The 12925-nt window shown below is 46.7% G+C and overlaps 1 protein-coding gene across 3 annotated transcripts in view; it reads right to left on the reverse strand.

Annotated features, from left to right (window-relative positions):
- Window positions 1–6226: 6226 nt before the first annotated feature.
- The window catches only part of LOC309355823 (asialoglycoprotein receptor 1-like), a 37675-nt gene continuing 30976 nt past the window's right edge, over window positions 6227–12925 (reverse strand). For all 3 annotated transcript variants that reach the window (XM_081887008.1, XM_081887010.1, XM_081887009.1), the window contains 3 exons: window positions 11126–11268; window positions 9773–9879; window positions 6227–6826 (listed from right to left, as the gene is read on the reverse strand). In XM_081887008.1, coding sequence (XP_081743134.1) covers window positions 6676–6826; window positions 9773–9879; window positions 11126–11268 — 401 coding nt within the window. In that variant the 3' untranslated portion in view covers window positions 6227–6675. The remainder of the gene's footprint in view (window positions 6827–9772; window positions 9880–11125; window positions 11269–12925) is intronic.

Raw genomic sequence — 12925 nt, forward strand, 5'->3', positions numbered from 1 at the left:
CCTCTTCGTGACCCCCTGGACCAGAGCACGCCAGGCCCTCCTGTCTTCCACTGCCTCCCGCAGTTTGGTCAAACTCATGCTGGTCCCTTCGAGAACACTGTCCAACCATCTTGTCCTCCGTCGTCCCCTTCTCCTTGTGCCCTCCATCTTTCCCAGCATCAGGGTCTTTTCCAGGGAGTCTTCTCTTCTCATGAGGGGACCAAAGTCTTGGAGCCTCAGCTTCAGGATCTGTCCTTCCAGTCAGCACTCAGGGCTGATTTCCTTCAGAATGGAGAGGTTGGATCTTCTTGCAGTCCATGGGACTCTCAAGAGTCTCCTCCAGCACCAGAATTCAAAAGCATCCATTCTTCGGCGATCAGCCTTCTTGATGGTCCAGCTCTCATTTTTAATAATAATAATAATTTATTATTTGTACCCTGCCTATCTGACTGGGTTTCCCCAGCCACTCTGGGCGGTTTCCAACAAAGACCAAAAATACACTAAGGACCGAGGCTTTCACGCCCGACTTTGTAGTTCCGAACCAGCCTTCCTAAAGCACTGACGAGGAATCTTGGTTGCTCACCTACGTTCCCTTTGTGCAAACTCCACCGAAACCATGCCAGGAGCTGCCTTGTTTGGCTGTGTCTCCGCCTCGTCCCAAGGCAGCATTCCACACTCCTTGCTGTTATTAAACAACACGCGCCAATTACTCACCACCCTGGTTACCCAGGCAGGAGACAAAACATAACAAACTGGATCGAGGGTGGAAACAAGTCCAGGTGAGCAGAAAAACAGGATCGGGGTGGCGGTGGAGGAAAAAGTTGTCTCTTCCATCATCACAGGTTCGTTTCCTGCAGCACGTACTCAGGATTTGAACTCGTACCCTCGGTGGCTAGCCGCAGATTTGCCGCCACTTGCCACGGCCCGGGTTGATTTGTGCAGGTTTGCTCACACCCACGACGTGAGTTATCATTTTGCGGCTTGGCAGCAGGTAAAATCTGAGGCTGGCATGGCTATTTTTAAGATGTCAGCCAACTGTGGCACTTGAATTTCCAGATCTGCACGCTCAAGGTGGAGGCGGCTGCAAAATGCACAGCCCTAAATACTGCTGCAATTACTAAGACAGACGTTTTCCAGCCCACGATCCCTCAGACATTCGTGGGGCCGTCCTTTTTGATATTTATTTATTTATTTATTTATTTATTTATTTATTTATTCCCCGCCCATCTGGCTGGGCTTCCCCAGCCACTCTGGGCAGCTTCAAAAAAAATATTAAAATATTGTAATACATCAAACATTAAAAGCTTCCCCAAACAGGGCTGCCTTCAGATGTCTTCGAAAATTCTAGTAGTGGTTGTTCTCTTTGACATCTGGTGGGAGGTCATTCCACAGGGAGGGCGCCACCACCGAGAAGGCCCTCTGCCTGGTTCCCTGTAACTTGGCTTCTCGCAGGGAGGGAACCGCCAGAAGGTCCCCAGAGCTGGACCTCAGTGTCCAGACAGAACGATGGGGGTGGAGACGCTCCTTCAGGTATGCAGGGCCTTTGAGGATGTTTAGGGCTTTCAGGGTCAGCACCAACACTTTGAATTGTGCTCGGAAACGTCCTGGGAGCCAATTTAGGTCTTTCTGGACCGGTGTTATGTGGTCTCGGAGGCCTCTCCCATTCCCCAGTCTGGCTGCCATGTTCTGGATTAGTTGCAGTTTCCAGGTCACCTTCAAAGGTAGCTCCACGTAGAGCGCATGGCAGTAGTCCAAGCGGGAGATAACCAGAGCATGCATCACTCTGGAGAGACAGTCTGCGGGCAGGGAGGGTCTCATCCTGCGTACCAGATGGAGCTGGCAGACAGCTGCCCTGGACACAGAACTGACCTGCACCTCCATGGACAGCGGTGAGTCCAAATTGACTCCCAGGCGGCGCACCTGGTCCTTCAGGGCCACAGTTGCCCCATTCAGGACCAGGGAATCCTCCACACCCACCTGCCCCCTGTCCACCAAAAACAGTACTTCTGTCTTGTCAGGATTCAACCTTAATCTGTTAGCCGCCATCCATCCTCCAACCGCCTCCAGACACTCACACAGATCTTTGCGTCTCACCGTTTTTCTTCCATTGCCTCGACCTGTCCTGTCTCCTCAAACCCCCCAGCATTCACTGAATTGTAGAGTCGAAAGGGACCCGAGGATCATCTAGTCCAACCCCCCGTAATTCCATCTCCCCCCAACGCATTGCCTCCTCCATTCCTGTTATGTGAGGGTTAGTTTCCAACAGAGCCACTCTCCCCTTCTCAGACTTCCCTCTCCACCCCTGGCAGGAATTCTGACATCCTAGCTGACTATCGGAAGGAAGTTGAGCAGTTGGGGGAGTGGTGCAGGAAAAACAACTTATTCCTTAACTAAAAAAGATTATTGTGGACTTTAGGAAATGTAAATTGAATATTCAGCCACTTATTATAAAGGGGAAGTGCGTGGAAAAGGGTCTCGGTGTTTCGATTTCTGGGAATGGGGTTGAGAGATGACCTAACCTGGGGAGAAAACAGCAAAGACCTCATGAGGAGAGCACAGCAGAGGTTATATTTTCTGAGAATCCTCCGGAAAAATAATCTCTGTTGATGGCATTTTACCATTGTACTGTGGAGAGTGTATTAACTTATGGTCTGTGTGTGTGGTTTGGGAGCTGCACGGTCAGGGGAAAAACAACGCTGTCCAAGGTGGTAAAGACTGTGGAGAGAATAATTGGGTGCACTCTTCCCACCTTGGATCAAATCTATGCTGTCAGGTGCCATAAGAAAGCTGCAGAGATAGCGCAGGATAGTGCGCACCCCGGAAATGATCTCTTTCAGCTTCTGCCTTCTGGAAGAAGGTAAAGGTAACCCCTGGCCATTAGGTCCAGTCGTGACCGACTCTGGGGTAGCGGCACTCATCTCGCTTTATTGGCCGAGGGAGCCGGCATATAACTTCCGGGTCTGTGGCCAGCAGGACTAAGCCGCTTCTGGCGAACCAGAGCAGTGCACGGAAACACCGTTTACCTTCCTGCCAGAGTGGTACCTATTTATCTACTTGCACTTTGAGGTGCTTTTGAACTGCTAGGTTGGCAGGAGCAGGGACCGAGCAACGGGAGCTCACCCCGTCACCAGGATTCGAACCACCAACCTTCTGACTGGCAAGTCCTAGGCTCTGTGGTTTAACCCACAGCGCCACCCGCGTCCCTTTCTGGAAGAAGGAATAGCTGCCTGAGAAACAGTGTCTATCCAAATGCGATTTTGGTTTTAAACGCAGAGTGAGGTAGTCTCTATGGGAGTATATTGTATTCAGTTACAGGGTATCAGAGTTTTTAGGAGCTAACCAGGCTGGGATAGTTGGGATAGCAGGCTTGTTGTTTTTTGAATGTCTGATGAAGATTTTTTCAATGTTGTTGTTCTGTATGGGACAATAAAGGTTATCGTATTGTATCATTTCGATACCTGAGGAAGATTTGAGAGGCCTGGCTGCACGCCAGGTCAGCTGGCTGGGCTCCACCTGAAACCACGAAGTTGAAGCAGAGAGCTGGGTGCTCCTTGGGTGAGACAAACCAGTAATTTAGACGGCCCTCATTAGCAACAAAGGCTTCACTCTGACAAGCCTGCCAGCCAAGCCGATCGCTCCAGGTGAGGAGGCACACACATGCAGGCACACAGTGGCCTAACCCAGGATTTGATTCCGTTTCCCTGATTTATTATTACAATATGGGTATGTCTTTAAATTAACATCTTACATTAAAAACCTGACAGTACCAAACTATCAAGGGACGCGGGTGGCGCTGTGGGTTAAGGCCTCAGCACCTAGGGCTTGCTGATCGAAAGGTCGGTGGTTCGAATCCCCGCGGCGGGGTGCGCTCCCGTCATTCGGTCCCAGTGCCTGCCAACCTAGCAGTTCGAAAGCACCCCTAAGTGCAAGTAGATAAATAGGGACCGCTTACTGGCGGGAAGGTAAACGGCGTTTCCGTGTGCTGCGCTGGCTCACCAGATGCAGCTTTGTCACGCTGGCCACGTGACCCAGAAGTGTCTTCGGACAGCGCTGGCCCCTGGCCTCTTGAGTGAGATGGGCGCACAACCCCAGAGTCTGTCAAGACTGGCCCGTACGGGCAGGGGTACCTTTACCTTTACCTTTTACCAAACTATCAAAGGCTTTTCAGCAAAGCCAGACTAAACGTCTTTCCTTCTGCAGTGTTGGATGGCAGGTTGAGAGGAGTTCCCTACCAGGACAGACTTTGCTCGTGTGCTCAAGACATAAAACATATTTTGTTGCATTGTGCAAAATATGAGCAAGCCAGGGCTGAACTGACACTACCCTTGCTGGTAGAAGAAGAAGAAGAAGAGTTTGGATTTGATACCCCGGTTTATCACTCCCCTTCAGGAGTCTCAAAGTGGCTAACATTCTCCTTTCCCTTCCTCCCCCACAACAAACACCCTGTGAGGTGAGTGAGGCTGAGAGACTTCAGAGAAGTGTGACTGGCCCAAGGTCACCCAGCAGCTGCATGGGGAGGAGCGGAGACTTGAACCCCAGATTATGAGTCTACCGCTCTTAACCACTACACCACACTGGCTCTACACCACTGCTGGTACCTTTCCCGGGAAAATCAGAGGCTCACTATGTGAGGTTCCTATTGGAAGACCAGACAAATGCTAGAACATTAGCAGTGGCAAAGTTTTTATCGATGGTTGCAAGAACCAATGATCCCTATATTCTGAACAAAATGCTTGTTTGACCTGGAGGTAGGCTGTCTGAATTGTGTATTGCTTTGTAACGATTTGTTGGGTCTCTGGACCATAATAAAGATTGTTGTTGTTGTTGTAATAAAGGTGCCACCTAATTTCTCATTGCCAAGAAGCCCTGTGCCCATGCTCGGAGGTTTCCCCAGCCAATTTGCAAGCACAGAGAAAAATGGGACATCGCTCCCCCCCAAAAAAACCCACACACCTGCCTTCCCTGTTCCAAGTTCCAGAAACCGTACGTTAATTGCTAAGAGCCACACGGTCAGATCTTTTGCCTGATGAATACAAGCTCAGTTGCCCTGGGAGCTAAATGAGAGTGTGCGTTCCCAGTGCGAGGAGGGAAAACGACAGCAACAGAATGTTCACAGACAGAGCAACTTCTGCGAGGGAAGTGAAAGGCCGGAAGGAGAGCCCAGGAAATGAGGAAAGTAATAAAGGAAAAAGAGATGTCGGGGGAATCTCACCTACAGCCAAGGGGCAGAAGGGTTTTTGTGTTCAGGGCTGGAATCATAGAATCCTAGAGTTGGAAGAGACCACAAGGGCCATGGAGTCCAACCCCCTGCCAAGCAGGAAACCCCATCAGAGCACTCCTGACATATGGTTGTCAAGCCTCTGCTTAAAGACCTCCAAAGGAGGAGACTCCACCACACTCCTTGGCAGCAAATTTCACTGTCAAACAGCTCTTACTGTCAGGAAGTTCTTCCTAATGTTTAGGTGGAATCTTCTTTCTTGTAGTTTGGATCCATTGCTCCGTGTCCGCTTCTCTGGAGCAGCAGAAAACAACCTTTCTCCCTCCTCTCTGTAACATCCTTTTATATATTTGAACATGGCTATCATATCACCCCTTCACCTCCTCTTCTCCAGGCTAAACATGCCCAGCTCCCTTAGCCGTTCCTCATAAGGCATCGTTTCCAGGCCTTTGACCATTTTGGTTGCCCTCCTCTGGACACGTTCCAGTTTGTCAGTGTCCTTCTTGAACTGTGGTGCCCAGAACTGGACACAGTACTCCAGGTGAGGTCTGACCAGAGCAGAATACAGTGGCACTATTACTTCCCTTGATCTAGATGCTATACTCCTATTGATGCAGCCCAGAATTGCATTGGCTTTTTTAGCTGCCGCGTCACACTGTTGGCTCATGCCAAGTTTGTGGATCAACCATTAAGCAAAATATGCCCATGTTTAGGGCATCAAGGGAAGGGGGTGCAGCACAGAAATTTTGCATTGCCAGATTTTTAATATTAATGGTCACAAACCGCTCAGTCGAGCGCTCATTTTCTCAGCTGAAGTCTGTTAAAAATCCTGAAAGAGCAACTGTGCAACAAGGCAGACTGGATTCCTTATCTCTACCAAGTATAGAAGCAGATGTGTTACGTAAGATTCGTTTTGAGGATCTGATCAGAGACTTTGTAATCGGAAAAGCGGGATAAATTTTCCCCAAATGCAGATAAAGTGGAAGTATGCAAAAATAAACATTATTTCCCACCCTACCGTAGGCTTCGTTTCATTTCGAAAAATAAAATTTTATTTCACGGTTTATTCTTGTTTGCATTCTGAATTAGATATTCGTGGGGTCATCAAAATCCTTTAAGCGCTTAGGGGCCTTTAAAGGTATCAATTGGCTGTGTTGTTAATGGTTGGAGCCAGAGTCACAACAGGGGAATTGAGGCTCCGCGCTGCGGTTTTCAGTACCCATTGCCGGTGTAGAAAATTAAAATTTGGGTTAAAAAAAATATGAAATAAAGCAGTCAGGTACAGAGGGCTTTGTATGCCTGGCTATGTTTTAGGACACAGTAGTCAAGAGGGGTTGTTTGAGAGGAAAGTGGAGACCCTCCCCAGGGGTGAAGGCAGCAAAATTGCTCCCATTGCCCCAGGATCCATAGATCCTTCAACAACTGGTGAGAACTCAGTTTCATGGAGCCAGGGGTCAAAGGGCAGGCTCCCCCCCCCCTTAATCCACTGCCTCCATCTCGCAGACCCAGCCGTAGTTGCGAGAGCAGTGGTCGTCGTTCCAGCTGCCGTCGCGATGGAGGTGGGCGCAGTCCTCTCCTCCCCCAAGTCCGTGGCCGTACCAGTTATCTGGTTGCCCTGGGGCCCAGTCCCTGGAAGGCAAAAAGGAGAAACCGCGGGTTATGACTCTCAAACACCTCCAGGTTCAAGCACGGAAAGGAAGGGTGAAAAATGCACTTAGGTTATGTTCTTATATGCAACAACAGCGGCAAGAGTATTGTTAGCCCAGAAATGGAAGCAAGAAGAAATTCCGACGAAAGAAGAATGGCAGACGAAATTAATGAACTGTGCAGAATTGGACAAAATGACAGGGAGGATTTAGAATCATAGAATCATAGAGTTGGAAGAGAGCACAAGGGCCATCGAGTCCAACCCCCTGCCAAGCAGGAAACACCATCAGAGCACTCCTGACATATGGTTGTCAAGCCTCTGCTTAAAGACCTCCAAAGAAGGAGACTCCACCACACTCCTGGGCAGCAAATCCCACTGTCAAACAGCTCTTACTGTCAGGAAGTTCTTCCTAATGTTTAGGTGGAATCTTCTTTCTTGTAGTTTGGATCCATTGCTCCGTGTCCGCTTCTCTGGAGCAGCAGAAAACAACCTTTCTCCCTCCTCTATGTGACATCCTTTGATATATTTGAACATGGCTATCATATCACCCCTTAACCTCCTCTTCTCCAGGCTAAACATGCCCAGCTCCCTTAGCCGTTCCTCATAAGGCATGGTTTCCAGGCCTTTGACCATTTGGGTTGCCCTCCTCTGGACACGTTCCAGTTTGTCAGTGTCCTTCTTGAACTGGGGTGCCCAGAATTCATGCTTTCGAACTGCTAGGTTGGAAGGAGCAGGGACCAAGCAACGGGAGCTCACCCCGTCACGGGGATTTGATTTGATTTGATTTGATTTGATTTGAATTTGAATTTGATTTGATTTGGATTTGAATTTGAATTTGATTTGATTCGATTCGATTTGAAACCTGCGGGACCAGAGATTCACAGAAGATTGGAAGAAGTATATGAACTATTCGAAAAGCAATTGTAGCCAACAAATTACGCTAATAGGACTACAAGAAGTTTTGTAAGGATAAATATACAAAGTGTTACAAAGTAGAAAAAGATAGAGATAATGGTCATGAGTTTGAAATGTAATAGGGAAGATAAGAAATGCATACTAAGAGATTAGATTGGAAAATTTTCAGACAGGACTGATGGAAGACAAAAAAATTGAATAAGATGTAAAAGTATGTTTAATTACTGTTGAAAATGATATGTTCAAAAACTACTAAAAATTTATATAAAAAGGGAAAAAAAGAAAGATGCACTTAGGTTCTTAGCGAATGGGTGCAGAGGTTGAATTCTAAGTCAAGAGGGACAGGTGTTAGGGTTAGGTTCTTATAAGAAGGCTAAAGCGCGTACTTTGATGACCACCTCCCCACGCCTCATGACAACTATGCAGTGGCGTAGCGTGGGGGGTGCAGGGGGGGCCGGCTGCACCGGGCGCAACATCTGGGGGGTAGGGTTAGGGGGCGCAAATCCACGGGTTAAGGGGCGCAAATTACTTGCCTTGCCCCGGGTGCTGACAACCCACGCTACGCCACTGCAAGTATGGTGCCATGGCTTCCTCCAAAGGATTCTGGGAGCTGTGGCTGGTTAAGGGGGCTGAGAGTTGCCAGCGGACCCACTCCTCACCTCAATTCCCTTCATAGAGCTACAATGTACAGAGTAGTTTAACAGTCAATTCTTCTTCCCAGGGAATTCTGGGAATTGTGGTTCTATGAGGGGAACAGGCATCTCTTCAGAAGTCTCACCGCTCTGAACAAGCTCCCAGAATCCTTTGGGGGAATCCATGACCATGGAAAGTGGCATCATAGCGGAAGCTTTTTTGCTGGGCTTGAGGAAATCGCAAAGGTAGATCAAAGACTATTTATGTATGCAACAACTGCGGCGAGAACTCAATTAGCCATGAACTGGAAGTTACAGGAATTATCAGTGATGGAGGAGTGGTAGACGGAAAGATGGATTATACGGAATTGGCAAAACTGACCTGCAAGGTTCGAAACCAGGACAATTGAAAATTCCAAAGAGACTGGGACTATATGGAACTGGCTGAGATGACTGGCAGAATCCGAGACCAAGGAGAAGAGTTGGTGGAAGAAGAGTGGAAGTAATTTAAAGTTTATCTTCAGAAATATTGCAAAATTGAGGAATGTTAGAAAGATGTTGGGGGGGGAATTATGTGGTTTTTAGCAGAAAGGATATAAAGGATTAAGTAAAAATGAATTGGTGAAAGAGAGAAGGTAAAATTATAATATGTTAAGATAAATTATTAGGATAAAAACAAAGTTGGAAGGATTTGCTGGAATATTTAATTGAATACAAAAATGGGAGGCGTGAGGAGGTCACAGAAATAAGTAAATGAAAGACGGGACATGGAAAGATTGAAATGTTTTTAATTGTCTTTTTATTCTTTTTTGTGTTTTCTATCTTTTTTGTGTGTTTTTTTTCTTTTTCTTCTTTTTTTGTTTTTTTCATATTTGTAATTTTGTGGAAAACTTAATAAATATTATTTTTTTAAAAAAGAAAGAAAATTCCAAAGAGACTGGAGTAAATTCATTGACTGCATAAATAATAACTGTTTGAAGTTTGAAGACACCAGCAGGTTTGAAATAAACCCTACGACGTGGACTTTATAATATAAGATTAAACTGTGAGATAAAGATTTGAAAAGGGAAAGCTTGCTGATAGGATGGAGGGAAGTCATAAGCTCAGCAGGGAATGAGAGTTGTAGAAGAATATTTGAAATTACTGTTTAAAGTGAAAATTTAATAAAAATTATATTTAAAAAAGGAAGTGGCATCATAGGGGGCTCTGTGGGGGGGAAATAGGTGTCTTTCCTCACAACTCTCAGCACCCTTAACAAGCCACAGCTCCCAGAATACTCTGGGGGAAACCAGACTCTTTAAAGTTGTATCACAGGCCTTTGAATGTATGGTGTGAATACATTGCATTATGGGTTGGCCGCACGGCCGTTCGCGAACTTACGATTGGCGAACGGTGTAGGGTGTTCCGTCCACCCACTTCCAGCTCCCGGTAGCATCACTCAAGCCGATCCACATAAACTGGGGGCGCACACGGACGGCCACAAATCGCTGGCGTGAGAAAAAACAACACAAAAAGTAGAAAATGCAAAGAGAGGTAGCGCTAGGATTGGTCAGCTCTGTTTCTCATTTTTTAAATCCAGTTCTCGACATTTTTCAATTAAAAACAACAGCAGCAACTATGAAATTCCGTCAGGATTTTAGGGCAAATTTGTCCTGCTAGACAGGTTATTTTTTTGTATGCCATTGTGACTAACAGACACATTTTTGCAACAACAACAAAAATCCCTATTATTATGGTGATGATAACCTACATTTTAATATGCATTCTTATGCACACCTTACCCTAGTGTATTTATTTTTGCATATCACACTTGCACTGAAAATTGCAGGATTTGTCAGCAAAAAAATTGCAAAATTCACCGGCATATTAGATTTCACCTAATTTTTTTTTGTACATTTGTCTCAGATGCCTGTTTTTGCAAAGCAATGTTCCGGAATAGAATGCATTCTTTGATATGTTATTATCACTAATACAGTCAAACCTTGGTTCTCGAACGGCTTTGTTTTTTAACGTTTCGACTCCCGGATGCCGAAAACCCGGAAGGAAATGCTCTGGTTTTCAAATGTTTTTTGGAAGCCGCAAGTCTGACGCGGCTTCTGTTTGAGTGCAAGAAGCTCCTACAACCAATCGGAAGCCACGCCTCAGTTGTCAATCGTTTTGGATTATGTTTGACAACCAAGGTTTGATTGTGCACGCAACTATGACCATTGGGTTCCCTTCCAATTTTACCATTCTGTGATTTCAAGAGGGCCTCCTCTGCTGATCTTGACACCCAGTAGGGTCTGCAAGGACGGAGGCGACATTTTACCCCTCCCTACCACCAAACCCGGGACGCGGGTGGCGCTGTGGGTTAAACCACTGAGCCTAGGACTTGCTGATCAGAAGGTCGGCGGTTCAAATTCCCGCGACGGGGTGAGCTCCCGTTGCTCGGTCCCTGCTCCTGCCAACCTAGCAGTTTGAAAGCACGTCAAAGTGCAAGTAGATAAATAGGTACCACTCCGGCGGGAATGTAAACGGTGTTTCCGTGCGCTGCTCTGGTTCACCAGAAGCGGCTTAGTCCTGCTGGCCACATGACCCGGAAGCTGTACGCCGGCTCCCTCGGCCAATAAAGCGAGATGAGCGCCGCAACCCCAGAGTCGGCCACGACTGGACCTAATGGTCAGGGGTCCCTTTACCTTTTACCACCAAACTCACAGCGCAGGGGGCAGACCTGCAAGATCCCCAGGCCCCTACCTGTTCCTCATAGGAGTTGATGATCACCAGGTGGGCGTCTCGGGCTTCGCAGTCAGCCTTGGCTTCCTCCCAGGGCCTCCCGAGTCGGGACTCCCAGTAACAGCTTTTCCGAAAAATGTCCCATCCTTTGGGGCAGCAGGCCTCTGGGGGGCCAGGCGACAGAAAGGAAAGAGGGATATTCAGTGTTAGTCAGACTCTGAGCAGTACCAATGAAACAACCAAGGTCCACTGATTTCATTTTTGAATTTTCTTTTATTGGAAATTTTATTTACAACATAACATAACCCCCCCAATACAGAAATCCACCCTCATTAAACATGAACATAACATACGATGAGCATAACATGCAACAATACAAACAGCCAAATAAAAGATTTCCTTTATCCTGTATCTGGCCTCCTTATTTACTTCATATAAGCTGTTTCCTTTATGAATAATTATTAAGATTTTTCTAATTGTAACTTAAATATCCACAAAAGTATCCTGTAGACATTAATCAAAACAAGTCCAGGTACAGTGGTGCCTCGCAAGACGAAAAGAATCCATTCCACGAGTCTCTTCATTTTGCGGTTTTTTCGTCTTGCGAAGCAAGCCCATTAGCGGCTTAGCAGATTAGCGCTATTAGCGGCTTAGCGGATCAGCTGATAAGCGGCTTAGCGGCTTGGGAAAAAGGGGGGGAGGAAAAACCCCCCGCAGGAACTCGCAAGACATTTTCGTCTTGCGAAGCAAGCCCATAGGAAATTTGTTTTGCGAAGCACCTCCAAAACGGAAAACCTTTCGTCTAGCGGGTTTTCCGTCTTGTGAGGCATTCGTCTTGCGGGGCACCACTGTATATATTTTAGGGCACTGTTTTGTGAGGTCCACCGATTTCAGTGGGACTTCTCTGACTAATGTTGGATCAAACCAGGGCTGTGTAGTGGTTAGGGTTAGGGGGTTCGTGGTTCGGGTTTCCTATATACATGTTTAGCCTACCCAGTTGTTTAGAAAACTCACGCGAGCTTTCATCTGTTTTTAGCCGACTGTTATTTTCAACTTTTCGATGTTGCAATCCCTTTTCAAGAGCCTCGAATTGCTGTTGTTAATTCTTCTTAGTCACAATATTACCCTTTCGTCTTTTTTGTAAACTGCTTTGTGTGGTTTTTACAGACAAGGGGTGCCTTAATCTTATGAATTGATGTATCAATCATTCCATCATCCCTGACCTCTGGTTCTGTTAGCTAGGGATGATGGGAGTTGTGGTCCAAAAACAGCTGGAGGGCCAAGTTGGATCTTCAGGGATCACGCTGTGCTCTGCCTGATCATGAGTAAACTTCCTTTTATTGCTTATGAATAAGACTGTGGTGTCTTTATTCTTTTAGGAAGGATTCAAGGGGAAATATTAAAACGCATTTCAACCTGGACAAGCCAGATTGAACTGCATATTGTCTTAAGAAACTCACACGAGTTTGCAACACGTTTTCTGCTGTGTAAAGGGAAATGAACTCTGCTAAGTAAATGATGCTTTTGATGCTTTTGAATTCTGGTGCTGGAGGAGACTCTTGAGAGTCCCATGGACTGCAAGAAGATCAAACCTCTTCATTCTGAAGGAAATCAGCCCTGAGTGCTCACTGGAAGGACGGATCCTGAAGCTGAGGCTCCAATACTTTGGCCACCTCATGAGAAGAGAAGACTCCCTGGAAAAGACCCTGATGTTGGGAAAGATGGAGGACACAAGGAGAAGGGGACGACAGAGGACGAGATGGTGGGACAGTGTTCTTGAAGCTACGAACATGAGTTTGACCAAAGACAGGAGGGCCTGGC

The sequence above is a fragment of the Podarcis melisellensis genome (genome assembly GCF_964234715.1).
Source record: "Podarcis melisellensis genome assembly, chromosome: 13".
Taxonomy (NCBI): Eukaryota; Metazoa; Chordata; class Lepidosauria; order Squamata; family Lacertidae; genus Podarcis; species Podarcis melisellensis.